Source organism: Budorcas taxicolor, chromosome 17 (genome assembly GCF_023091745.1).
Source record: "Budorcas taxicolor isolate Tak-1 chromosome 17, Takin1.1, whole genome shotgun sequence".
Lineage (NCBI taxonomy): Eukaryota > Metazoa > Chordata > Mammalia > Artiodactyla > Bovidae > Budorcas > Budorcas taxicolor.
The window spans coordinates 30418438-30445610 of record NC_068926.1 but is presented as its reverse complement, the minus strand read 5'-3'; the positions used below and the strand labels follow the sequence as shown (position 1 = coordinate 30445610).

The following is a 27173-nucleotide window of genomic DNA, read 5'->3' as shown; positions in this document are numbered from 1 at the left end:
CTGGTGATTTTCAAGCGTCTCTCAAATGTTTTTCCTGCTTTCCATCTCCTCTCCCATTGCCTTAGTTATCATATTTGCTTGGACTATGGAAGCAGTCCCCTGCATGGCCTCTTACCTTGAATTTTTGTCCACCTCAGCTTCTTGTATCATCCTGTCAAAGTAGAGCTATTCAAAGGTTATCTGACTTGGAAACCCTCTACTAAAACTCTTCACTGATGCTCTCGTACCTACACAACAAAATCCAAACCTTGTGCGGGGGTCCCCCACAAAATTAGAACGGCACATCTCCTGTCATTCCCCAGCTCACCAACTCCGCTCTGACAGCCACAGACTGGCTGTGGTTATCCACATAGACCAAGGAGACTACCCGTCAAGGCCTTTGCTCATCCTGGTACTTTTGTTTGGATTTCTCGTCTCGTCCTCTGCTTCAGCCCCCAAGCCCTCCTCCCTGGCCACTTTAAAACTCACCTCTGTGGTCTCCCTACTGGAAAGTCTCCCTTGATCCCACCCTCAACTTGGCCAAGCTGGATAAGCTCTCTTTTGCACTGACTGTGTGTTGTCTTGAGCTGTTTCTCACTTTCTCCTCTCCTCTGGACAAGGGAGGGAACTGATGTTTTCATCACTGTAATTCTAGTACTCAGCACCGTGCCTGGCACTGTTTATTTGTTCCACTACTGAATGCCACCCTCCCTGGCACACTTCCCTGCTGGGATCATTAACTCGTAACCAAAAAGTGGTTTCACATTCAGATTTTAGAGAATAAGATGAATCATCCTCATGTTTAGCAGGGAAGGATAAATGTTTCTTTGGGATCACATATCTTTAATGTAAATAATATAGCAGATTAAAAGGATGAGATTATAAAGCAAATCAGCTTCATTCACTTTCTAATTGATATGTATCTTCATAAGTAATTGTGTATGATTATGGTATTTTCATTGTGCCATTTTAAATTATGGTACATTGTTATCTAATTTTTTATGGCAAAGACACAGTTATTTATCAGTAGGACTGCAGAGTTATTAAATGCTGATTTATGTAGGTATGCTGCTGCTGCTTCTAAGTCGCTTCAGTCGTGTCTGACTCTGTAGGTATAGACAGATGTATTCAAAGCAACTGATAATGGTGAATAATACACATGTGCCTGAGTGCCTAAAATGATGCCACACATTGGGGACCAGCAAGGGCCAAAGAAACATTAGTTTTGATATCTGAGGATAGTTATGCTTTTTTTTTTTTAACCAAACATATATAGTTGAAAATTCAGTATTAATTACCAACCACAGACCAGGGCAGTGGTTAGTTTCAGAGTGAGTAATAGAGTAGTGCATTTTTTTTGGATTAATTTTCACGATATTTAGAAAGAGACACTTGACTCTTAAGTTAAAAGAACCAGGGTTGCTAATAAATACTGCAGAAAATAGAGATGTCTTATAACTGAATGATGAGGACTCAGATTATACCCTTTCATGCCAACGTGTTACAGTCCATGTTTCTGAAAAAACTCTCTCCACATGTTAGTTCTTTTCCACTGTAACAAATTTTGCTTTAAAGTATACCAATTTGAAAGGTAAACTGTAACACTGAACAGGGTAGAGTTTGTGGTTAGTTCTGCTATCTTAAGAGTGTGTTTTTCAGTGCTGTTTCAATCACTTTAATAGCAACAATTTTGTTTTTTTCAATGTCCTACTTCCCAGTTAAAAGGTTTTTTTATAATCACATGATGAATTATGTAATATGTGGTTTACTTTTCCTGCTAAAATTGTTCATTAAAAAGAATTTTATGGAAATTTTAGGCTACAAAGTGATTATGATTAACTGTGATTGTATGATAAATTAGTTGATCTCAGCAAAGATTTTAGTCCATGGTTAGTGAATGTTCCTTTTTTGAAAATTTATTATATAAACAAAGTCTCTTAATATTGGTAGGCTTTAGTTTTTGTTTTAGCATGTCAGCCATGATGAATAATTTCTATGCAAATAAGATGTTTTTATGTACAGTTTCCAAATGTCTTACATCTGTGGACATAATTGCATAATCAACTACTAACATAAATTACTGTCCAGTGAAATTGTCTAAAGTGAACAAAAACCACACAGGGAATTAAATTTAAAAAACAAAACAGAATCTTAGATTCTAGAAGAGGGCCATCTCTTTTTTTCATTTGTTTTCTTTTCTATTACTGTGCCATTTTGATCCCCTCTCCTCCAACCCCAGTTCTTCAAGGCTCTACAAACAGCATTCTACAGTAAATAATGCTGATGCTCACAGTAAATTAGAAACAGTAAGGAGACTTTGAGATAATCAAGGAGCTTTCACCCTTCCCATCCCCCTTAACCCCAGCCCCTACCCTCATCCCTGTGCTGGAAAGGCATAACTGTTTTTCTTATGTTTGGCTGCAATTCAGACTGTCTTTTCTCTTTTCCATAGTGACCTTGAGCCTGAATGGCTGGACAGTGTGCAGAAAAATGGAGAGCTGTTTTATTTGGAGTTGAGTGAGGATGAGGTGGAAAGCCTCCTTCCTGAGACACCTACTGTGAACCACGTCAGATTTAGTGAGAACGAGATTATTATCGAAGAAGATGATTACAGAGAAGGAAAAAAGTATGAACCCAAACTCAAGCGGTTTACCAAGATTTTAAAAAGTAAAAAACTTTTACCCAAGCGCTATAATAAAAAAAATAGTAATGCCAGCGGGCCAGTATCCATTCTAAAGCATCAGTCCAATCAAAAAACGGGAGTTGTTGTCCAGCAGCAGCACAAAGATGTGAATATCTATGTAAACCCCAAAAAGCTAACCGTCACCAAAGCCAAAGAGCAGCTCAAGCTTCTGGAAGTACTTGTTGGGATTATCCATCAGACCAAGTGGAGCTGGAGAAGAACTGGAAAACAGGGCGGTGGAGAGAGGCTTGTGGTCCATGGCCTGCTGCCAGGAGGATCTGCAATGAAGAGTGGTCAGGTTTTAATTGGTAAGTCCTGCTGGTGAACATCAGTCCTTGTTTGCAGGGTTAGTGGTTGATGATGCCTTGTGAGGAAAGTGATTAAAACAAAATTATACTCTCAACTAATTAAAGATTAGTTAGTTAGTTAAGTCGCTCAGTCGTGTCCGACTCTTTGCGACCCCATGGACTATAGCCCACCAGGCTCCTCCATCCATGGGATTCTCCAGGCAAGAATACTGGAGTGGGTTGCCATTTCCTTCTTCAAATTAAAGATTGCTCAATGATATTTGGGCAGTATCATTTGGGATATTTGGGACAGTAGTGAAATTGTAAGGATGGTGTACTGCAGTGAGCAGTGTTCTTTAGACAAGCACTTTAGTTGCACTGAATATGCATGCATGCCTTGTTTGGCCAGGGAACAACTTAACTAATTTTTGAGTTTTTATAAATTTTATTTCATCTTGGTTTTATTTGCTGACAAGAAAAAGAAAGTTGACAGTGCAGTGATAATTTAGGTTTGAATGACCTGTATCCAATAACATGATGCAAAAATATGTAATTTAGGAATAAAAATACTTTAAAATTGTATGTTTGCACTTAAGCACACTGAGTTCTTGGAGTGGTTTTTAAATGATTTCCTTGGGCACATTCAGCACCAGTGGTGTTACAAATAAATTTCCTTTTAAGGCATTTGTCATAAAATATCCTACCAGTTTTGAAGGAAAAATAATAAACCTATGAGTTATTCTGAATATGTGTTAAGATGAGCATTTTGTGTTGCTGATACATTTTAAACTGTTGGATATATTTGAATTAGTAGCAACTTTATTACTTAAAGATAGATTAAAGATGAGACTATGTTGTTAATGAAACTTACAGGTATTAACAGTTCTCTAAGCTGATGGTCTTAAGCTGACTCAGTCTGAGAGATTTTGATAAAGGAGTTTTTTTAGATTCTTTAGAAACCATTTAAAATATTTTAAAAATATCTTTTACTAGAAGTCCAACTTTTGTTTGTCACTGATGCAACAGATAATTTTTTGAGCATCTGCTAAATGCCAGGAATACAAAGGTTACACTAATGATCCAGTTACTCCTCTTAAGTAGCTCATACTTTTGTGAAGGGCTTCCCTTGTGGCTCAGCTAGTAAAGAATCTGCCTGCAATTCAGAGACCCTGGTTCAATTCCTGGGTTGGGAAGATCCACTGGAGAAGGGATAGGCTACTGCCTCCAGTTTTCTGGCCTGGAGAATTCCATGGACTGTATAGTCCACGGGGTTGCAAAGAGTCAGACACGACTGAGTGACTTTCACTTAACTGTTGTGGAAGAGGTGGGTCAAAAATAAGCAGTTTCCTGCAGGGTAATAAATGCCCTGATGGGGATTTGCAAGGGGGACTCTTATAGGAAGGGCATCTGTGCAAAGTATGTGTTCTAACCAGTTGCAACAAGATCTCTACTTTCTCTCTGTAAAATATTATTTTGATACTCCTCCCATGGAGAGTTATAGTCTAAGTGGGTGTCTCTGCCCCGCCTCCCTGGCCTTGAACCTGGGTTGGCCTGCGCCCGCAGCTTAATTGATACTGTGAGACTTAAGAAGTGGGATCATAAACAGGTGATGCTGCTTGCCTGTCACCATTCAGTGAGGAAGTGCTTGCCTGTCCCTGTTCTGTGAGGATGCCCAGGCGGCATGAAGAGGACTTGAATAGTAGTATTCTGGCTGATGGCCCCAGCTGAGGCCCCAGCTACCCTTCCCAATGGCCACCAGATGTGAGTGAAGAGTCTGTCCAGGGAACTCCAGCCCCAGCTACTGTCTGGCTGCAGTTACATGAAAAGCCCTAGTGAGAACCTCAGCTGAACCCCATCCACCCCAGTACCGGGAGAGATAATAAATGTTTTTGGTTGTTTTTTTTTTAATTGAGATAAAATTGACATATTAGTTTCAGGTATACAGCATAATGATTTTATATTTGTATATACTCTGAAATGATCACCACAATAAGTCTAGGAAGCATCCATCGCCACACATAGTTACAAAATGATCGTTGTTGTTTGAAGCTAGTGAGTTTTTAGGTGATCACTTAGGCAGTAACAGGCAACTGGAACTTTTGTTCCAGTTTCAGTTTTGTAACAGGAAAGATTATAACTTCAAAATAAGTAGAAAAGAAAATTTGTTGAAATAAAATAATTATTTCATCTTTGGCACAGGGCAAAATGCTTGGCTTGTAATAAGCCCTCAAAAACATGTACTGAATGAATAAACTATGTAAAAAGAATACATGGCAGGGAAAACAATTAGAAGTTAATATAAATACAGCAAAATGCTGTAGTGTTGGATTAGTGTGGGGGCTTTATGGGTGATTGTTCTCTGCTTTTTCAAGTTTTGAATTTTTTGATTAAGCCCTATAGTTTTAAAATTATATAATTTGGGAATAAAGAATGGATGATTTTTTTTTCAGCATTTATTTTTTAAAATTCTCTGAGTAGTCATAGGTATTAAGCTTGTGAATATTGAATATTACCCCATAACCTAACTTACACCAGAGATATTAATCACTGTTAGGAAAGAGCCTTCGTCCTTGAATGCTTCATTGGGCAGATGCCCTCATTTATCAAGATCAGAAGTCCTGTTCCAAGTCGGGTATGTGTTCATACCCATCAGTGGGCAATTTTAATGTCATGGTGAGTTTGCTAAATGCAAAGCACCTTGCTAAATTGCACAAGGTGCTTCTATGGTGGTAATTGCTCATTTGTTTCTTTCACGGTGACATTGCACACTGCAGTCACCCCACAGGCAGGAGGATCCTGAGAACTTTGTCCTGATCAATGCAGCTTGCTCCAGGTGACTCTTGCCCTTGTCTCACTGGAGAGTGACCCACCGTTGACTAAAGTCCCTTGAGCATCACAGTGAGACTGGTGACTCCTCTTTCTTTTCACGACAGCAGAAATCTGTTCTATTCTCATTCTTCTTTGCTGGTTTCTTGGGGGTTTTGCTACCTTTCTTGGTGCCATTTTTGCTGTTCAGGCTGCCAAGGGCTTGCATGTTTATTTTTATATTTCTGTTAAAGTTTGACAGCTGATGGCTCCTCACCTGTAGCTAGTCCCCATCTCAGTCAAGAGCAAGTAGAAGTTCTCCTTTTATCTACATCCTAGAAACTGGCTATCATCTGTGTTTTATTTTTTTTCTTCAAGATTATTATTGAAGTCATTTAAAATTAGGTTTTTTTTTTTTGTTTTTTTTTTTTTTAGGTGTTCTTTTAAGGATTGGGAAGGATAGGGTTAGAGAAAGTACACATTAGTATTGTAGACTCCGCATACCCTGAAGACTGTTTCTGATGTAGAATAAACAAAGTTTTTATTTCAAGTTCTTTTTGTATCAGCTTCTGATATGCTCCCCTGTGGTCACTAAATAGATTTGTTTTATATAATACTTGTGCTGTTTCGCTTTTAAATTTTAAAAAAATTTTGGAAGTGCTTTTGGATTTACTTTTAAAAATCATTTAAATTGAGGTGTTACTCCATAACACGCCCAAATCTTAAATGAATACTCAGTGAATTTTAACATATCTATATACCTTTATAACTATAACCCAGGTGGGTACCCAGATGCCCCAGGGTGCATCCTCCTTATTGGTACACCCACCAAAGATAGTCTTCTAAAAGTCAGAAGTTTTCTAGCAACAGTTGATTTCACCTCTTCTTGAACTTCATGTACATGGAAGCATGTGGTGTGTATTCTCTTGTTTCTGTTTTCTTTAGTTTATAGTCTGTGAGACATGTGGATGTTGTCATTACGTAGTAATCCATTGTGTGAATACACACTATTTATTTTTCCATTCCACTGTTAATAGACATTTTGGGGGTTTGCAATTAAAATATCTGAAGCTCTCTTTTGAAAAGATAGCTTTGGGTTTTATGAACATGTCATGTATGGATGAGAGAGTTGGACTGTGAAGAAAGCTGAGCGCTGAAGAATTGATGCTTTTGAACTGTGGTGTTGGAGAAGACTCTTGAGAGTCCCTTGGACTGCAAGGAGATCCAATCAGTCCATCCTAAAGGAGATCAGTCCTGGGTGTTCATTGGAAGGACTGATGCTAAAGGTGAAACTCCAGTACTTTGGCCACCTCATGCGAAGAGTTGACTCATTGGAAAAGACTCTGATGCTGGGAGGGATTGGGGGCAGGAGGAGAAGGGGACGACAGAGGATGAGATGGCTGGGTGGCATCACCGACTCGATGGACATGAGTTTGAGTGAACCCTGGGAGTTGGTGATGGACAGGGAGGCCTGGCGTGCTGCAATTCATGGGGTTGCAGAGTCAGACACGACTGAGCGACTAAACTGAACTGAATGTGTGATTTTACTCTCTAATCTTTGGTAGACTGTTATTTGGTATGCATTTTTGTCTTCTCCCATTATAGTTGTAACATTTTGATATTCTTTGTTTTCCTATATTTACAATCCCCAAGTAAAATTACTTTTATTTATTCATTTATTTTTGACTGTGCCGTGTGGTTTGTGGGATCCTAGTTCCCCGACCAGGGATCAAACCCAGGTCCCCTGCAGTGGAAGCACAGAGTCCCAACCCCTGGACTGCCAGGGAAGTCCCCATTTCTATATGCTTAATGAAAATAACTCTACTTACTTGTCTCTCTTCTCTCACGTAATTTATCCTCCATATTTTTACCCATGGTACTTGATCCACTAGTAAAGACACTGAAGCAGTGAGTTCATTGGAAAGACAGAAATTTAAGAGATTTTAGGCCACTGTATAGTGAGTCTGGTGCAGTTACTTCCCTCCGTGGGTGAGCACCAGAGGTGTCATGTTCCTTATCCAAGAGCAGATAGCCAGCCAGTCAGTAATAAAGCTAGAATCCATGGGTTGTGAATTATGTTCACAGAGCTCTTTCACTTAACCATGTTGCTCACTTGAGCGGATGGTTGAGTTCAGTTCAGTTCAGTCGCTCAGTTGTGTCCGACTCTTTGCAACCCCATGAATCGCAGAAAATGCCAGAAGATTTCTCTTTGAAACAAAAAAGAAATGATTTAACCCTTTCAAAAATGTAATTGGGAACTAAGCTACCACAATGTACTGTTTAATCCAGCTAATCCAATTTGAAACATTTGTTCTAAAGAAGTCATCTAAGACACACCTGCAAGCCATCACCAGCGGATCAAGTCAGGCCCACCAGCCTAAATTCTCTTAAAATTCTGTCTTTCCAATGAACTCACCACCCATTTTTGTGCAGTCTGCAAACTGAGAATGGTTTTAACCTTTTTCAGTGGTTAGAAAACAAATCAAAAGAGTGATTATTTTATGACATATGAAAACTTTATGAAATGCACACATCAGTGTTCATAAATAAAATTTTATTGGAACAGAGCTACATTCATTTGTTTATTGCTACTTTAAAGCTACAATGTCAGAGTTGAAGAGTTGCAACAAAGACCATATGGCCTGCAGAGCCTAATGTATTTACTGATCTGAGCCTTTCCAGAAAGTCTGCTGACCCCTGATGTAAAAAGAGGAAAAACTATGTGCATGAAAACATTTACTGAAGCATTTTTTTAGTTAGAATAAAAAACAAAAAACATGAAAATGTCAGGCCAACAGTATGGTTATTTAATTATAATTTAATAATTATAAATTATTTATTTGACTATTAAAGTTGTAATTCTAAAAACTACGTAACCAGCATAAAAATTCTTATTACTGGAGAGATTTAAAAGGAAAAAAATAATTCCTAATGACTCCTTTGTGTGAACAAAGGTAAAGACTAAAAATAATTTTCAAAATTAATCATGGCTATAGGTAGCTCAGCTGGTAAAGAATCCATCTGCCAATGCAGGAGACCCAGGTTTGATCCCTGGGTTGGGAAGATCCCTTGGAGAAAGGAATGGCCACCCACTCAAGTACTCTTGCCTGGAGAATCCCATGGACAGAGGAGCTTGGTGGGCTACAGTCCATGGGGTTGCAAAGAGTTGGACACGACTGAATGACTGAACAACGACAAATAGTGCCATAAATAACTTACAGTCATCAGTGGTTTTTTCCAACATTTCTGTAGTATTATTTTCTATTTTAATGAGAAATTAAAGCCTTACAATAGTTTCTTATCTATCATCTTCTGAGAATATGATATTTTAGCATCATATTAAATTTTACATGGGCTTCCCTGGTAGTTCAGACGGTAAAGCATCTGCCTACAATGCGGGAGACCCGGGTTTGATCCCTGGGTCAGGAAGATCCCCTGGAGAAGGAAACGGCAACCCACCGCAGTATTCATGCCTGGAAAATCCCATGGACCGAGGAGTCTGGTGGGCTACAATCCATGGGGTCACAAAGAGTTGGACACAACTGAGTGACTTCACTTCACTTTATAATATTAGTAGTTATTATTACTTAATATTACTTAATAAAGAAGTTATTGTTACTTAATCTTCTGTATAATATTAGTAGTTACAATATATGTGCTGGCATTATTCAAGGAACTCTAGAAGGGTAGGTTGGGAGGGACCTTGATTTTCTCTAGTTTAGTGCTTAAGTATTATAGTTGAGGGATTGATACTGAGGTTAAAAAATATACTAATTTTTATTCTCTCAAAACTTAAGATTTTGTCAGTAAATGCATTAACTTTAATGAATAAAATGGCAGTATGTAACTGCTTAAAAAAATCCGATGCTTTCCCCTTTAAGTCAAATTCAGCTGAATTTAAATGAACAATTTAAGTTCACAATCTGATCCCACCCCCCTGACTCATATGTATTTTCCAGTCCTCCTGTACATTAAATACTCACTTCTAACAGGACTGATTTATTCTTTCCCCAGTGACCTCCAAATGTACCTTGTATATCCATCTGTTCTTTAGTAGCATTCTTGGTCTCTGACTCTCATTTGGTGCTTAGTCAAAGTTACTTTCGGAGAAGGCAATGGCACCCCACTCCAGTACTCTTGCCTGGAAAATCCCATGGGCAGAGGAGCCTGGTGGGCTGCAGTCCATGGGGTCGCTAAGAGTCGGACATAACTGAGCAACTTCACTTTCACTTTTCAGTTTCATGCATTGGAGAAGGAAATGGCAGCCCACTCCAGCGTTCTTGCCTGGAGAATCCCAGGGACGGGGGAGCCTGGTGGGCTGCTGTGTATGGCGTCGCACAGAGTCGGACATGACTGAAGCGACTTAGCAGCAGCAGCAGCAAGGTTACTTTATATTGTTGAGTGGGTATATTAATTTCCTATTGCTACTGTGACAAATTACCAGACCAGGTGGTTCAAAACAGCACAAAATTATCATCTTACAGTTTTGGAAATCAGAAGTCTAAAATGTGTCTTCCTACACTACAATCAATGCATGTGTCCACAAGGGCTGCATTCAGTCTGGAGTCTCCAAGGGAGAACTCCTTTCCTTGGCAAGCATTCCTAGCCTTCTGGTCCCTAACTGCATCTTCAAAGCTGGCAGTGTAGCATCTTGAAGTCTTTCTCTGACTGACTTCCCTGCCTCATTCCTGTAAAGATCCCCTGATTACATGGGACTCACTTGATTAATCTCCTAATCTCATGTTTCTTAATTACATCTGAAAAGTCTCTTTAGCTATGTAAAGTAAATTCACAGATTTTAGAGATTAGGATGTAGACATTTTTGGAGGACTATTGTGCCTACCACAGTGTGTGTTTTTTATTTTATTTTTTATAAGATATGAGTATTAATTTTTTTTCTTTGCAGTAGTAATAATATATGCTTATTGTAGACCATTTAGAAAATGTAATAAAACAAAGCAAAGAAAAAGGCCAGTCACCCAAAGACAGCATTTTGGTGTGTGTCCTTTCTTTTTCATACATTTATGTGTAATAATTTTGTTCAAAAGTAATTTCTTAAATTGTGTATTCATTTTGCATATAATGTTAGTGGAACTGTAAACTAACTTTTGCATATATATTTCCATACTCCCTGATGCCTAATGTAGTTAGTATGCTTCAGTACACATTTGTCATTTGATATAAGTAGATGTTGAGAAATTGATGGGTGTTCTGAAATAATAAACTTTACATTGAGGAATTGACTGAAGTATTATGATAAACTAACCTCTCTTTAGGTTTTATTTGATTCTTGAAAGTATCTCTTGATAAACTTGGTAGATTTTTCCTCTTATTTCTACCCATCAATAATCCTCAGACTACTGCTTATTTAACAGTTCAAAGCAATTCATGCATTTCATTTCCTTTCAGCCATTGAGATGGGACCATGCATACTAATGACTCTCATGCACTTGTTGAGAAAGAACTTTGCTGGGGCACAGGCTGCCCACTGCAGTCCAGGAAGCCTGCCATCTCTGAGTCACCTCACAGGAGGTGCTCAGAAAAACACAAGGAAAACAAATATCTGAGAAATGAAAAGGAGATATAACTCTTTATAGAAAGAGACAGTTTTCTACTAAACATTTTAAAATACTGTGAACGTACTACAGTTGTTCTAGGATTAATTTTCATGTCTTTTGTGATGATTCTTGTCTCCTATTTTTAGAGGTTTGCCGGACGTGGTGCCTTCAGACAACACTTCCTACAACACTCAACTACTGAACTGTATTCATTAGGGTTTGGAGGGGGAAAAAAAAGGAGTCATTTGTGACATTATCAGGTGGTTTTAGTTTAAAGGAACAAATTTTAAATCGTTTCACTATTTAAGTGTCTTGAGGACACAATAATCTACAGACAGTAGAACTCATGGTTGGTATCATCCAAAAGTGGTTTTCTTTTACATCGGTACTCCTGTATTGTGTTCACCTTCCTTCATCTTCCCCTCGCTCCCTCCCTTCCTTCCTTCTCCCTCTTCTTCTTTCATTATTTTCTTTCTTTCTCTCCTCTTCTCCCTTTCTCCTTCCCTTCCTTTCTTCCTTTTAAAAATCACTATAGCCATAAATAATGTTATTTAATCTCTTGTTTAAAAATAATCAGGGGAGTATGTTGCTTTTCTATTTTTCCAAGTTGAACTAAAGTTGGAAGTTTAGTTTGCAAGTTCTTTCTTTTCTTCCAGTATGATTGAGATATAATTGACATAAAGCACTGTAGAAGTTTAAGGTGTACAGCATAATAAATTGACTTACATCATAAAATGATTACCGTTAAGTGGTAATGTTTAGTCAGTATGCATCATTTCATATAGGTACAAAGTTAAAGAAATAGAAAAAAAAATTTTGTGTGTGATGAAAACTCTTAGGATTTACTTTCTAAACACCCTTGTTCTGTAACATACCAGAGCATTAATTATACTTATCATGTTGTACATTACACTCCTAATACTTATTATCTTATAACTGAAAATTTGTACCTTTTGACCAACTTCATCCAATTTTCCCCTTCCTGGCTTCCCTGCCTCTGGTAACCACAAATCCATTTTCTTTTTCTATGAGTTTGTTTGTTTATTTATTTTGTAAGTGTAAATGACCTACAACACTGTGTTGGTTCCTATTATATAGCATAGTGATTCGATATTTCTATACATCTCAAAATTTCTTAACTTTTAAGAAAAGTTACGGGGTTGCTCAAATGCTATAATAGTGAACCATCATGTCAGACTTGGGGGCCAAACCCAATGCCGTTCTCAACTGAACGGCATTTCTTGAGCATCTAACCCTAGTGTAGGTCATTGCAGGCTCTCACAGGGCTGGCCTAAGCAGCTCCTGCTCACTCTGCACTTTGCCCCTTTCCCATATGACAGCGTATCAAGGAAACCAAGGAACGAAGGCAGAGAGAGGAGGGGGAGGAACAGCAGTGGGTGAAGTAATGACAGTCTCACCTGTTCCCCAGCCCTCATTCTCAAAGGTCATCATGAAGAGGACCAGGGGACACCTACACACAACAGTGGGTTGCTCTAAAGGAAAGGAACTTTGAGTTTAGGAAACCCAGATCTTTTATAAAGAACGGTTATTAATAATAAGACACTGAGGGAGAAATTATCCTTATTAGTCTGTACTTTTGCTTTGGAGGGAGACACTATTTCATCCAAAACTGTTCACTGTACAATCTTGAAAAGATAATTGGGAACAAAGACTTTCAGTTCCTTGGCTTGTAAGATACAGAAAAGCAGGAGAGGCCAATAGAGAGTTGTCTAACAACACTATTTTATCTATATGCCTATTTATTTTGTCTTCTCCAAAGAATATTAAGCTCCGTATGTATAGGGATTTTTGTCTGTTTTGTTCATTCTCTATCTGCAGTACCTAGAACAGGGCCTGGCATACAATAAGTTGTTGGTTGGATGAATTAATGAATGGCTGTAATTATTTAATGTATGTCCTATCAAATAAGAATGATGAGAAAAAATAACCTTGTTATGTGTATTTCTGTTACTGCAGTTCACTGGTGTTTAGATGTTACCTTCATGTTTTGAGAGTAAATTTCCATTTTAACACTGATCTTTATTTTATTAAAACCACTTGATTTGATAATATGCACATTTAAAGGAAAGCCATGGAAAAGGATATTTTAACTGAAACATGCTGTAGATTTTATTGTGGTTGGGGGATTTTGAAACAAAATGCTGTGTGTAGACAAAGATCAGTAATAACAGTGAATACCCAGCATTTTGAGTTATGATGTACCACATGGATTTAATTAAAATTTCAGCTGAATATTTTTTACTGTGGGTCTAAGTGTTTAGATTCAATTTTGTTAAGTGTAATACTTGCTTAATGCTACAAATTTTCCATTTGTCCCTTGGGTTGATATAATTCTTCCAATTGTAGAAAAAAAAAAGAATATTCATCTCTTTAAACATTCATAGCTTATATTTAGTTATGGTGCAGTGTTGGGCTGCATTATAGTTTAAGAGTGGGGTGGCAGATTAGCTCTGCCACTAAAGAGTCTTATAATCTTGAGCGAGTCCCTGCATGTCTGCACCACATTTTGTACTGCACTTGGAAGGTCAGATTAGATACTTTTTAATGTTCCAACTCCAGATCTTTTTCAGTTTTGGATACTCACACAACTGTCTTTATTGTGGTCGTGTTTTCAGGTGATGTTCTCGTTGCTGTGAATGACGTAGACGTGACCTCTGAGAACATAGAGAGAGTTCTGTCTTGCATTCCTGGACCTATGCAGGTGGACATTCTTTTTCTGTGTTTTGTGATGAAATAGATGTGTCTTGTGCTATTTTCTTTTTATAAAATTCTGAAAAAAGTCATGTATAATGGGTGAGTTATGCACTAGAATACTTTAAAATTTTTAGCTCTCAACATTTTTAGCTTTTCAAGATAGTTCTAAAAGGAAAGATAAATATTTGTAAGAACAATACTAAAAACATACATAATAACCAACTTGCCATTGTAAGTACCATACATATTGATGAAAATCCAGTTTCTGGAGAAGTCATTTTAAACAGTCATGGAATTTTCTATTCTGACTTATTAAAATAATAATTTCTATAAAGCTTTAAAAAATGTGGTTTTGTTTTGTTTAAACACTATGCTCTTTTCTTGATTTTTATCTTATCTAGTTTAGCCTTACTCCTGAGCTTTTGTTTAGCCACATAATGAATTATTTTTCATTCCTTGTAAGGTAAAAATAATTTTTTCCATAATATGTTATTTTGATATTCTAAGCATTGACATTTTGTATTATAAATGACATTTTTAGGTCATTAGATGTATTTTTTAAATGCCGTACCTCCTATTCAAGAATGTTTTACTCTTGTTAGCATGGGGAATTGGCTTTCTCTCTTTCAAGGGGTAGGGAGGATGATATGCTTTAGAAAGGTTAGAGGCTCCATCAGGCAGTAAAAGAAGGAAGGAGTTTTTAGATTGATGGGAATGAAGAACAAAATGCCTGATAAATCAGAATCATACCTGCATCTGATTGAGACTCTGAGGTAACAGGACCCATGACAAAGTTTCTTGTTTTCTAAGAAGTAAAATTTTGTTGTATTCACTTCCTTCTCAAAATACACGCACATGCGTGCACACACATACTTTGAACATACACACACGCACACAGATGCTCTGTAAATTAAGCTGTCTTTGGAAATGCAAAATGAAAGTGCTAGAATAACTATGATAGCCAGTGACCAGCCATGCCTAGGAGTCGTTAGACAGATGATGCTGTTTGAAATAAAAAAAAAGAATCAGGCAGTCACCAGGCATGGAGAAGGAAATAGCAACCCACTCCAGTATTTTGCCTGGAGAATCCCATGGACAGAGGATCCTGGAGGGCTGCAGTCCACAGGGTCACAAAGAATCGGACACAACTGAGTGACTAAGCCACGAGACACAGTGCTGGAGCAGAGTGTGCTGATATCCCCTTTAGTTGCTAGATGAGGAGAGGAACAAGGGTGGGCCAGGGTACCAGAGCACCTCACTGGGCACAGACAGAGGCTACTTACCAGTCAGTAATGCAAAATCACAGTATCTTAAAGCCTGAAACAGCCTCATCCAAGTAAACTGGCTGCATGTGAGCCCCGAATGAGGGCTCCTCTTTCTTGCCCGTGTCACTTGCAGGTGTCCTGACGGTACTGCCAGAGTTCAGCCACATCTGTTCCGCCTTCAAAAAAAGAATTTTGTTTCCAGTGGAGTCTATTCTTAACATTTAATTAATATACACCATTTGCAAATTTGGCGATGCACAGTTGGCAGAAAAAGGCAGAGAAAGAAATAATGATTTAAGTATTTTGGACCAGTTTCACCCACCATTTCCATGTCCTTGTTAAGCATGAAATAGGAATTGTATATCTGCTGCCTGCCCAGTTTGCCATTACAACTGCATTAAATGTTCTGTGTTTAAACATACATTTATATATATATATATATATATATATATATACTGTGTGTATATACTTATATATTTTTTACAACATTATTCTTAAGTGCCAATTCTTACATCTTGTGCCAAAATGAGGAAACAGCAGTCCTCACTTCAGCTGCACATATACTAAAATTGAAATGATACAGAGAAGATTAGCATGGCCCCTGTACAAGGATGACATGCAAGTTTAGGAAGCATTCCTTATTTTTTTGAATATCCAGTATGGTCAATAAATCAACAGAATTAAAAATTAAAAAACAAAATGAGGAAACAACAAAGATGGAAGAAACACTGTTGTGGGTCAGAATGATCATATTGAGAGGGTATGTTGAACTCCAGCATGGCCTTGCGTTCCTAATGTAATTTCAAGGGGATTCTGCCCATATACAGCCTGAGAATTGGGAAGGGAACTAGAATTTGTAGGGTGCCAGGAAGTATGTTGGTGCTTTGCTAATAGCATTCCCTTTGATAATTTCATTTGTTCCCCTATAACAATCTGTATTAATCTCCTGTTTTACACATGAGAGAAAAAGAGTCTAGGAGAGAATTAATGATTTGTCCAAGATTACAGAATTAATAACTCAAAGAACTGGAGCCAAAACTGACTCCACAGCATGATGCTCCGATTGCACGCACAGCCTGGGTGCGTCTTTGTGTCTGTCCCCTTGTTCTTGCCACAACTAACTGCAGTGGACTTGTCTCAGAAAAAGCTGTTCTACCTAGTTTGTACCTATGGCATTTAAAACAGTGATTCAAGCAGTAAGAGAAGAGGAATGCTGATTTATAAAGAACACCTTGAAAAGTGGAAGTGGAAGTCGCTCGGTCGTGTACAACTCTTTGTGATGCCATGGATAGTCCATGGAATTCTCCAGGCCAGAATACCAGAGTGGGTAGCCTTTCCCTTCTCTAGGGAATCTCCAGGCTCCTCAGTCCTTCTCTAGGGATTCTCCAGGCGAAAATACTGGAATGGGTTGCCATGTCCTCCTCCAGGGTATCTTCCCAACCCAGGGATCGAACCCAGGTCTCTCACATTGCAGGCGGATTCTTTACCAGCTGAGCCACCAGGGAAGCCCAAAGAATACCTTAGGAGACTTTATTTTAATTTTGGAAATAACCAATGTTAAGCTTATACTCAGGGTATAAAAATAGCCTGAAAAGCTTCTCATCATCCAGCAGAAGATGCCCCGGGAGAGAATGTAATGTGGCAGGAAGGTCACTGAGGAAAAGGAGGGCAGATCTCTATTTTAAACCTTGCTCTGAGCAATTTTCAAAAGTCTTCTGGGTTTCACTTTCCTCATCTATAATCAGAGGGCATTTGTGAGAATAAATCTCTGAGCCCTCTTCCAACTCTACAGTTCTGTATTTGAATTTTAAATAAGTTCTGCTATAAATAGATTCAGAATACCAGCATGAAGTCCAACAGCAAAGCCTGGACTAGGTGAAGCACAGAAAGACCAAATCATTTCTTTTAAAGCTAGGTTTTAACATTGTGCAAAACAGCTACCTTCAATTCTTCAAAAATGTTAATGTCATGAAAGAAAAAAAGGGTAGAGAATTGTTTTAGATTAAGATAGACTAAGCTAACATACAACCAAATGCAGCAACTCTTCCTTTAATGATCCTCTAATGCAATTGGGAATAGCTTTATTGGGACATTTGGGGAAATTTGAATATGATCTTTGTTAGAGAAGAGTATTGTATGTCATATCCCTAAATGTCATAATTATATTTGGTTGTGTAGCCTTAGGAGATACGTACTAAGGTACTTAGCAGTGAAGTATTAAAGTAGCTGCAAGTAGTTCTCAAGTAGTTCAGGCAAAATTATTTTTTTAGATAGAAAGGAGGTGAGGATATAAGAAGAGGTGGGTAAGACAAGGGAGAAAGGAGGGAGGAAGCAAGTGTGGCAAAATGTGTTAAAAAAATTGATGTAACTGAGTGAGGGGAATGTATGGGTGATCACTGTACACTTCTTGCAACTTTCTGTAGGTTTAAATTTTTTTTAATAGTAAGTTGTAGGTTTAAAAAAAATGTTTCAGAAATTCAAAATGACAAGAACGAAGGTGCCAGTACTCTTTTAATGACTGAGTTTTGTGATCTTGATCTGGTGCCACGTCTCTGTGCACCCATTCATTCAACCAGGAAGTAATCATGCAGATAGAACACCATCCCCCCACCCCCTGGCTTCATCAGGGAATTTGGGTCCACACATTGCAGTTGACCAGGACTGATTGCATAAGTACCAGGCCATTGCTAGTTTTTCTGGAACTTTGGAGGAATCCAACCCCTTTTCTGGGAGACCAGCCTGCAGAAAATTACTTCTTAGGCCTATGAGAGGAGAAAAGGCTTCTTAAAGGAGATGATACTTGAGTAGAATATTTTGACTTTTATTATTTCCTTGTTACACGAAAGTGGTGCTCATATAGATTGTGGAAAGATTAGGAAGTACGGACACATTTTTTAAAAAGCATTTGTAAATCTTTTTTATTTTCAGAACCCAGAAAGTAACTAGTTAATGTCAGTATTTTAAAGAAGATGACTGATGTGATCAGATTTGCTTTTAGGAATATATCCCTCTGGATGGGACTGGAGATTGGGAAACCAAGTGGTCAGCTTTATGATAGTCCAGAAGAGAGGGGGTTATGGTCTGGACAAAGGCCTTGGCTGTGGATATGGAGGAGAAGAAGTAGATGAGAGGTAAAGTATTTGGGAAGTAAAGAGGACAGTACATTCTGCAGGAGATAATGGAGTCCACGATGCCTTCCAGTTTTTCTCTTGAGTAGTCCTGTGATATTGCCCAAAAGAGGAGGATCAAAGAGAATTTGCTGAGTCAAGTGGACTCAGTTCCTTCAGCCTTTTGACTAAGGACTGTTCAGAGCATCTGCCAGACAAAGGAGAAAGGATCAGACACAGGGAGAGCAGCGAAGATGTGAGAGAGACATGTGGACGATGAGGCAGAAGTGAGGCTGTAGTCTGGCTGTGCCGTCCCTCGTGTGGAGAGCTTGGCATGGCAGCTGATGGGGAAGGGAGCGTTGGCTGGTTATTTGGCAGAGGCCAAAGCAACATTGCTTGTTACATGATGTGGGCTGGAGAGGATAATTAAAGCAGCAAGGCTTTGGAAGTGGTGAGTTATAGAGTGCAGTCCTTGGACCTGAGAATAAGGTACAGCATCCCCTGAAGGTGTCAGGGGTGGAGGGAAGGGAGGAGGAAAGAAAGGCTCGGTAAATTGCACAACTAAGAAAACCTTTTGAGGGAGACAGGAGATGATGAAACTTGTCACAGTTTAATGTTCATGGAGGAACAACAGAATACCCTTCCTTTAAGAAGCTCCACATAAACTCAACAGAGGAAAACCCTTTTTATGAGAAGTTTCATATAAACTCAAGACAAAACTCATCTATAAGAAGGTTGATATAAACTATCTTATATTAGATGTTACTCAATAAAAGTTTTTTTCCCTATAAGACATATAATATCCTTAATATTTACATACATCATCCCTTTTAAAAAAATAGCACTTAACTTTTAATTTGGTTATCTGTCTCACCCTTTTATGGTTTTATCAAAGCAACCAGATTTCCTGACATTTATAGCTACTTAGCATGTAAACTTTTCAAAATGTCTTACTGAAGTGTAATTATCTTTGCATTATGGAGCCAACTTTACTTACATCAGAAGAATAGTGGCTAAAATAGTTCCTTAAAGAATGTTAACGGATGGTTCTGTGGTGTGTGTGTTTGAGTTTTTGTCATAGTAAGGGGAAAAGTTGTTTTCAAGTGTATCATTCTTCACCCAGCATAGCATACCAGTCTTAAATTTTAGGTTGTTGTAGCTGTCCAAAGTAGAATTCGTAAATTTTTATACATCTACCAGCTAATTTCCTTTTGTCATACCCTATCTTTTGACCTCTCCACCCACGAGAATCTGAGCTGGGGAAGATGCCCCTCCTGTTCACAAGTGCATTTCTTTCTCTGAGCACCTCTCACAGAGAGACGCTCCATCAGACCCAGCCTGCCTCTGTGACGCCTGCTTCCTGAGGTTGTCACTCATCCCCTGCTTGCTACAGTCAGATTTCTTATCCTCCATTTCACTCATATGACCAGCTCCACCCCAGAGCCCAGTGCTGGGGACAGTCTTCACAGCTACCCTCTCTAAGGGTACAAAGTCTGCACTAGAGATTTCCCCAGATTCTAAAGATTTCTCACATTTCCAAGGAACACCACCAAAGACTACCATGTATTTTCTTTTGGACATTGCTAAATCCTTATTCTCAGATCAAAGAACACCCTAAGTACCAAGCCATTTTTGCTTCATCAGGTCCTCATTCAAGGATTCAATATCTTTATGCTTCCGCATGCTCAGTTGCTCAGTCATGTCTGACTCTTTGCAAGCCCATGGACTGTAGCCCTTCAGACGCCCAAGCCCTCCATTGAATTATCCAGGCAAGAATACTGGAGTGGTTACCATTTTCTTCTCCAATATTTATGCTTATTTTTATATTTTTATTTATATATACATATATTGAGCATTACACACTAGAACAGATGCCACCCTCAGAACATAAGTCTTTCAGGCCATATATTGGTTACATATTGCTTGTTTGGATCAAAACCTCACACCAAATATTCTTTTTCAACATCTTTCTAAGATCATTTCTGAAACAGTGTCTCTTCAGCTTTTCTTCACCTCATCCTTCTTATCCTCATATTAATTTTTCAGACTCTTGAGTGTTCCCATATAGGATCTCTAACTTGTTTATATTTTTGTTTAGCTTACTTAATATTCCAACACCTCCCCCACTGCCCAGTTATACTAGTGTTCTACTACCTTTGGTTTTTTCGGCCATGCAGCATGCAGTTCTTAATTCCCCAACCAGGGATTGAACCTGCACACCCCCTTGCAGTGGAAGCATGGAGTCTCAACCACTGGACCACCAGGGAAGTCCCTAGCCTTTCTAGATACAGTGTTCTAATACCAAGGGCACATTTTTCAGCATCAAGTTTATAGAAAACATTGCAGTTAGTAAGGGTTGATCTTTTCCATTTGGAATATTAAATGTTTTGTAAAGAAACATGAACATTTGGCCTCAGAAAAATTTCATGAGGAACTTCTCCCTTCCTACTGTCTAGCCATGACTTGGTTCATTTTAACTCTGAATATATACATATTGATGAATTTAGACCTTATGTCCCTTTTCTACTTGTTAGTAAAATAAATCTGAAACTTATTTTAGAAAGGATGTTTATTTAACTAAATTCACTTTAGGTGTGTGTTAGTCACTCAGTCGTGTCTGACCCTTTGAGACCCCATGGACTGTAGCCTGCCAGGTTCCTCTGTCCATGGGAATTTCCAGGCAAGAATACTGGAGTGGATTTCCATTTCCTTCTCCAGGGGATCTTCCCAATCCAGAGATAAAACCCAGGTCTTCCGCATTGTAGGCAGACGCTTTACTGTCTGAACCACCTTAGGTAGACAAAGATAACTCAGCACCCCTGAAATATCAGACAGCTACAGACAAGCAAAATTGAATACACCCATAGTCATTCTTTGCCAACCAAAAAAGAAAGATATCTAGATAGTTTTTCTTTTGGAAAGTTTTGTTCATTGGGGTAGATTTATTTCACAGTATAATACTAACAATAGATAGGCTGATGGGATTATGAATTTTAAAAAATAATATGCTTAATATTTTTATGAAAATATATAAATATTTAAGACTCATTTTTTTAAATGACAGTGATATATTAGTATTTATCATATATTTAAAGTTGGCCTTGAAAATAATACCTCTTTTAGTAAGTTATTAAAAATAGGGATTATCACTGTCTTGATAGTAACTTTTAATTGTTTCCTCTCAAAATGCAACTTACTGCATATAAACAGTTTTATCTGCTTTTAAATATTGATCAGATATCCTTTTCCCCCCAGTTTATTGAGGTTGGATTGACAAATAAAAACTGTATCTGTTTAGATTGTACAGTGTGATTATTTAATATACATATATCATCCAGACTTCTTTATTCTTGATCAAGCATGAATTTATTTTTTATTTTTAAAATTTCATTTAAAAAAGTCATTGCACTTTAATGTCTAAATTTAAAATTATATAGATTGTTATGATTAGAATGTCCTGACTTACCTGTATTTTGGTAAGATTTTAAACATTAGGAATATTTTGTGCCTATGTGATGATGTCCTTGCTACACAAAATTAACTATATTTAGTGACAACTTCTTTAAGTCGAGATACATACTGGTGCTTCTTTGAGATAAGCAAGTTCTCTTTGGCCAGCTGGCATCTAGACACATATCTCCTTTTTCAAGGAAAGGTAATTGAGAAGTGGAAGCTACCTTTCACCAACTGGAAAATGGCCACATTCTGGACTCTTACCAATCTTATTTGACATCAAGCCATGAAATTAAAACTATCTTGATAAGATAGATAATCCTCTTAGGGCCACAGTTCAAGATCCAAAAACTTATGTTGATAAGTTTTTGTTCTTATTAGCCTTTATTTTAAAGGACCACAAAGAATATCTAAGAGAAGAATATTTGAATATCACCATTTGAAAGGAGAGCTAATTCTGGTTGTGTGAGGTTTTAATCCTGAATCTTATAATCCTGAATGTCTTCCTGCTTTTAATCCTGAATCTCTTCCTGCTAATTTCCCCAGATGAGTCAGTGCTGTTAGCATTTGTAATGTAGTGTTATTCTTTATTACACTATCAGCTCATACTAACTTTTGTTATTCCATGCATATCTTGTATTTGTTGTCAATACTTAGAATCCTATGTGTGTGTGTTAGTCGCTCAGTCCCACTCTTTGTGACCCCATGGACTGTAGCCCGCCAGGCTCCTCTGTCCATGGGATTCTCCAGGTAAGAACACTGGAGTGGCTTGCCATTTCCTCCTCCAGGGTATCTTCCCAACCCAGGGATCTAATCCACGTCTTTTATCCTCCTCCATTGGCTGGCAGGTTTTTTACCACTAGCACCACCTGGGAAGTCCCTAAAATACAGTGACTATGTTTAAATGAATGAACTTAGGTACAGAGATTTATACATTCTTACTCAATAAATGTTTGTAACAATACGTGCCAGCCATTGTCCTAGGAGCTGGAGATACAAATAAACATAGAATCCACAGTTCCTGCCGTCAAGGAGCCCATACTCTACAGTGATTTTATGCATGCTGGAGTAAATGTGCATGTACAGAGTCTTCTTTGTGAAAACCACTGCTGATTTTCCCTTGTTATAAAATCAATACCTTTTAATTTTTTAAAGGTGAAACTGACATTCGAAAATGCATATGCTGTGAAAAAGGAAACAGCTCAACCAAGACAGAAAAAGGCACAGTCGAACACAAGTGATCTAGTCAAACTTCTGTGGGGAGAAGAGGTAGAAGGTATCCAGCAGAATATTCTAAACACTCCTCACGTCGTTATGTACCTCACACTACAGCTTGACTCAGAAACATCAAAGGAAGAGGTGAGTGTCTTTTCAAAAGTGCAAAGGAAAAAAGTAAGGACAAGGACTTTTTTGTAGATTTCCAAATGCATAGTAAGCTTCCTCAGCCATTCTGTGTCTTGTATTTTTGGTATCTCTCTTCCACACAGCAGTCTTCACACTGACAAGCTCAGTGAGCCCATTTATAGAGATTACTAAAATATTTGAATGTGTTTCTCCTTATCTTCTTTTAAAATGTCTATTTGAACTGTTTTTTCCATGATATTTTTTAACCTATACTTGGTTGCTTGTATCATTGTTATTCTTGCTGTATGTTCTTATTTCTCTTTTCTTGTGATTACTCTAAATATTTTCTCATGATATTTGTCTTAACAGATTCTAAAGTTAAACACTATCTTAACTCTTTTTCAAAATAATTCAAAGCCCTTAGTACACCTTAACTCCAATTTTCCCCTCTTCACATACATGCTATTATCATCAGCAGTTAAGTGCCATCATTTTTTAAAATTCTATAAATCGGGCATAATTATACTACTGGTACTACTGTTTATTATTGTATTTTATATATTACAGAATGTATAAATTATATATCATAAAGTTCATATTTTATGCATCATATTTCATACAGATGAATCATCTTTAAATTTGCATGTTTGTTTACTTTTTTAAATTCACTATTCTTATATCTCATCTTATTTGGTTATTTTTCTTCTTCCTAAAACTTATACTTTAGGCATTTCTCTTTCACTGAATTCTTGTTGTTGTTATTTATCTGATGCTGCCTTTTTCACCCTTCTTGAGAGGTAGCTTTGTAATTCTTCCTGTAGTACTTCCTTTGTAAGTCTTCTTGTGTCGCCAAGAAGATGAAGTCAACGCATGGCACTGGTCATGCCAACTAAACAGAAAAGTTTTTTCTCTAATCTGTTTGAAGACAGTATTTCTTCGTCTCCTGACTTCCGTAGTTGATATTAATTAATGACTCCATTATTCCTTTTCAAGATCAGTTGTATCTTCTGTGTCCGTTTCTTGCTTCTGCTATGTCTAAACTGCTTTTTAACCTCTCCGTGGTATTTGTTTGTTTAAACAGTCCCATTTTTATTTTGAGAAACTCCTGCAAAGTTTTTAACTAATTTACATTCAAGTCTGCTGGACTATTCCTGATAATCCCTTGTTGCTTGCTTGTCTTCGTGATTCTTTACTTTCTCTAAGCCTCTCATACAGATCTCTTCTGCTGATGGGGACTCTGACTTGTGGTGGCTTACCTTGTTATGTTCTAGGGTATCACTGACTAAACTTGCTGCTTGATTTTTATCTTTGGGCATCCTTTGGTTCTAAATGGGGAATACCTTCCTGCAAGGAGAATTTGCTTCTTCTGCTTCTGTCACTGACCTAGGGCACTTCAGCCTCACCCAAAGCTCTGGGTTTAACATGATGGTCCTAGGCTCAACTCACCTACCCAGCTATTGGCCCAAAGCTCAGTGTCCTGACCAAAGACACTGTATGTATCAGCCCTCAATACAACCTGCCTCTGTACTTCTGGCCTCTACTTACCAATCCCAGCTGAGGCCCCAGCTTGCCTTGCAGTGCTGAAGGAAGGGTATGGAGAGGAATATCACTGGAGACTTCTCTAGTTCTTTTATATGGAGCAGTTCAGCAAGTATATTTTGGCCATGAGTCTGGTTGTTTTACAGCACAAGGGTCTCAGAGCACCTAGTGTACCATAATGCTTTTAGCAGAAATGAAATCAAAAAAGTTTTTACTGGGACTTCCCTGGTTATGACTCTGAACTTCTACTGCAGGGGTGCAGGTTCCATCCCTGGTTGAGAAACTAAGATCCCACATGCTGCAAGATGCTGCCAAAAAATAAATAATTAATAATTTTAAAAACCATTAAAGTATAAACCTAATTTATATTTCTTTCGTTTTGAAATCCTTGCAGTCTATACTGTCAATGACAAGTCCATTTTTATTCAAAGTGTATATTTCCTTGTGTTGCTTTTTCATATGTCAGAATTTAGCCAGTAACTGAACTAGAAAGGAAGGAATTTACTTACACATATTTTTATAATTTGCTGTGCTCTGAAGAATACATGGAGACCTAGAGGTGATAATTCTAATTTCTTGCACATATTACTAGTCCCTTGTATCTTTAGAACAAGTGAGAAATTTAACTGTGTATTAAATAAAACACACAGCATATTTCTGAAATGGTAGCACCCTGAATCTTTCCAGGTTGTCTTGGAGTAGGATAGTGCTGAGGCCTTTTGTCATCCTCGCCTTTCTTTCCATGGGAAAGTGTGTCGGTGTTTCTCTAATGAACAGGTCTCGGTCTGTTGACAGGCCTGTATCAACACTGTCATTAGGAGAGGCTTTTTATTCTTACTGAACAGAGTGGAAGTTGCTGCAAATGCATGCTACTAACAAGTGCTTTAAAACGCAGCTAATTAAGTTGGTTAGGAGCTGTGGCGCTTGCCAGGTCTTGAATAGTGAGGCTTTGTGGGCTGGTTGCTGCAGAGGTTGAAGCAGTTTCTCAAATGACCTTTGTATTCTGGTATTACTTATTTTACAATTAAATGTCATAGGGTCATTTTGTTTTCATGAGTTACATATTTAATAACAGCTTGTTTTCTTCAAGTTACAAGATTTGGACTTAAAAAAAAAACTAATCGAAGACTATATGGTTGTTTAAAGTGGTGTTGGGTATTTGGCTAAATACTGTAAATTTGTTTGCCAGTTAAGGTTCAGATTTATTAAATGGACATAACAGAAGATCTTAATGGGTGTTTGACTTAATTTCTAGAGATAAAATGTTTTGTGATTACTTTTATACTAGAAATACTACCAGAAATTCAGGTTATTAAGCAGGCTGTATTTAGCACACATCTTCCATAGCAGTTTGCATATATTAAATGTGCTTGGTAAGTATAAAAAACAGATGTGTCCAGTTTATTATTATTTATATTTTATCCTAATATGGAAGTTGCTAAGACATGGATTCCAAGCCACGTAATTGTTTCTTTTAAAGAGAGACGAAAGCAAAGTGTAGAACATTCTTTAGAGAGAGAACCAAAGAAAAGATACAGCATTTTAAAAGTCTGAGTTTCAGTCATGGTTATATTAATATTTAAGGATATTGTCATTGAATATTATAAGTGGAAATTACTCTGAATTCTCTATGGTTTCTATCTAGAAATTTTTATTTTGCTTGCTTCTAATTTGTTGTAGAAAAAAATACCATTTTGTTTTAAGTAACAGCAAAAAAGTGAGGTACAGATTGGGTCATCTCTTCATGGAAAAGTACTAACAATGCACATCCTGGTTTTGAAATGTATTTAATTTTATGAAAATATTTGTTTCCTCGGAATATACTCTTCTTGAAAACAGAAAACCATTAAGCATTTTGTGAATAATCCTATGGATTTAGTATTTTCCATAATTTAAAATGTCCCTTTTAAAGGTTGAATTCAAATTAATTTATGACAGGCAAATGCTTTCAAATTGAAACCGAAGATTTTATAGTATTGTTAATACTTCTTTCTTCTTATCTGCATGACTTTAATTTTGTATTGTCACTTTGTAAATTTAATTACAGCCTTGTGTTTAAATAAAAATTTTATGGTTTTACCAAAGATGAAGCTTATCTTTTAAAAGTCAGTAATGAAAGTAATTAAATTTAAAGACTCCTTAAAGTTTCATTTAGTGTCTGTGTGCATATGTAACCATAGGAGACAAGAATATCTATATAATGAAATATAAATGTTTGTTAGTATTTAAATTTATTGTAAAGGAGATTAATATTTGAAGCATTGCTGGTAATTGGTTTTAACTATTCCAACTAATCAGTATTCTCCTCAGCATATATATCATGACCAATTTTGATAGTCTAACTTATTTTAAATGTGCATATGTGTTAAAATTCCAGGCATACTTTTCTTCTTATGTTTGCATAAAACTCCCACTGAAGCTGAAAGGAGTCATTTTTG

The 27173-nt window shown here is 37.5% G+C and overlaps 1 protein-coding gene and 1 non-coding gene across 2 annotated transcripts in view; both read left to right on the top strand.

Moving 5' to 3' along the window:
- The window catches only part of INTU (inturned planar cell polarity protein), a 76199-nt gene that overhangs the window by 10781 nt on the left and 38245 nt on the right, over positions 1 to 27173 (top strand). Inside the window, exons 2-4 of the mRNA XM_052655018.1 lie at positions 2432 to 2970; positions 13949 to 14034; positions 23008 to 23211. Of these exons, the coding sequence (XP_052510978.1) occupies positions 2432 to 2970; positions 13949 to 14034; positions 23008 to 23211 (829 nt within the window). The remainder of the gene's footprint in view (positions 1 to 2431; positions 2971 to 13948; positions 14035 to 23007; positions 23212 to 27173) is intronic.
- On the top strand, positions 15832 to 15938 carry LOC128062676 (U6 spliceosomal RNA). The gene has a single exon (XR_008200830.1). It is a non-coding gene; the product is annotated as a U6 spliceosomal RNA (small nuclear RNA).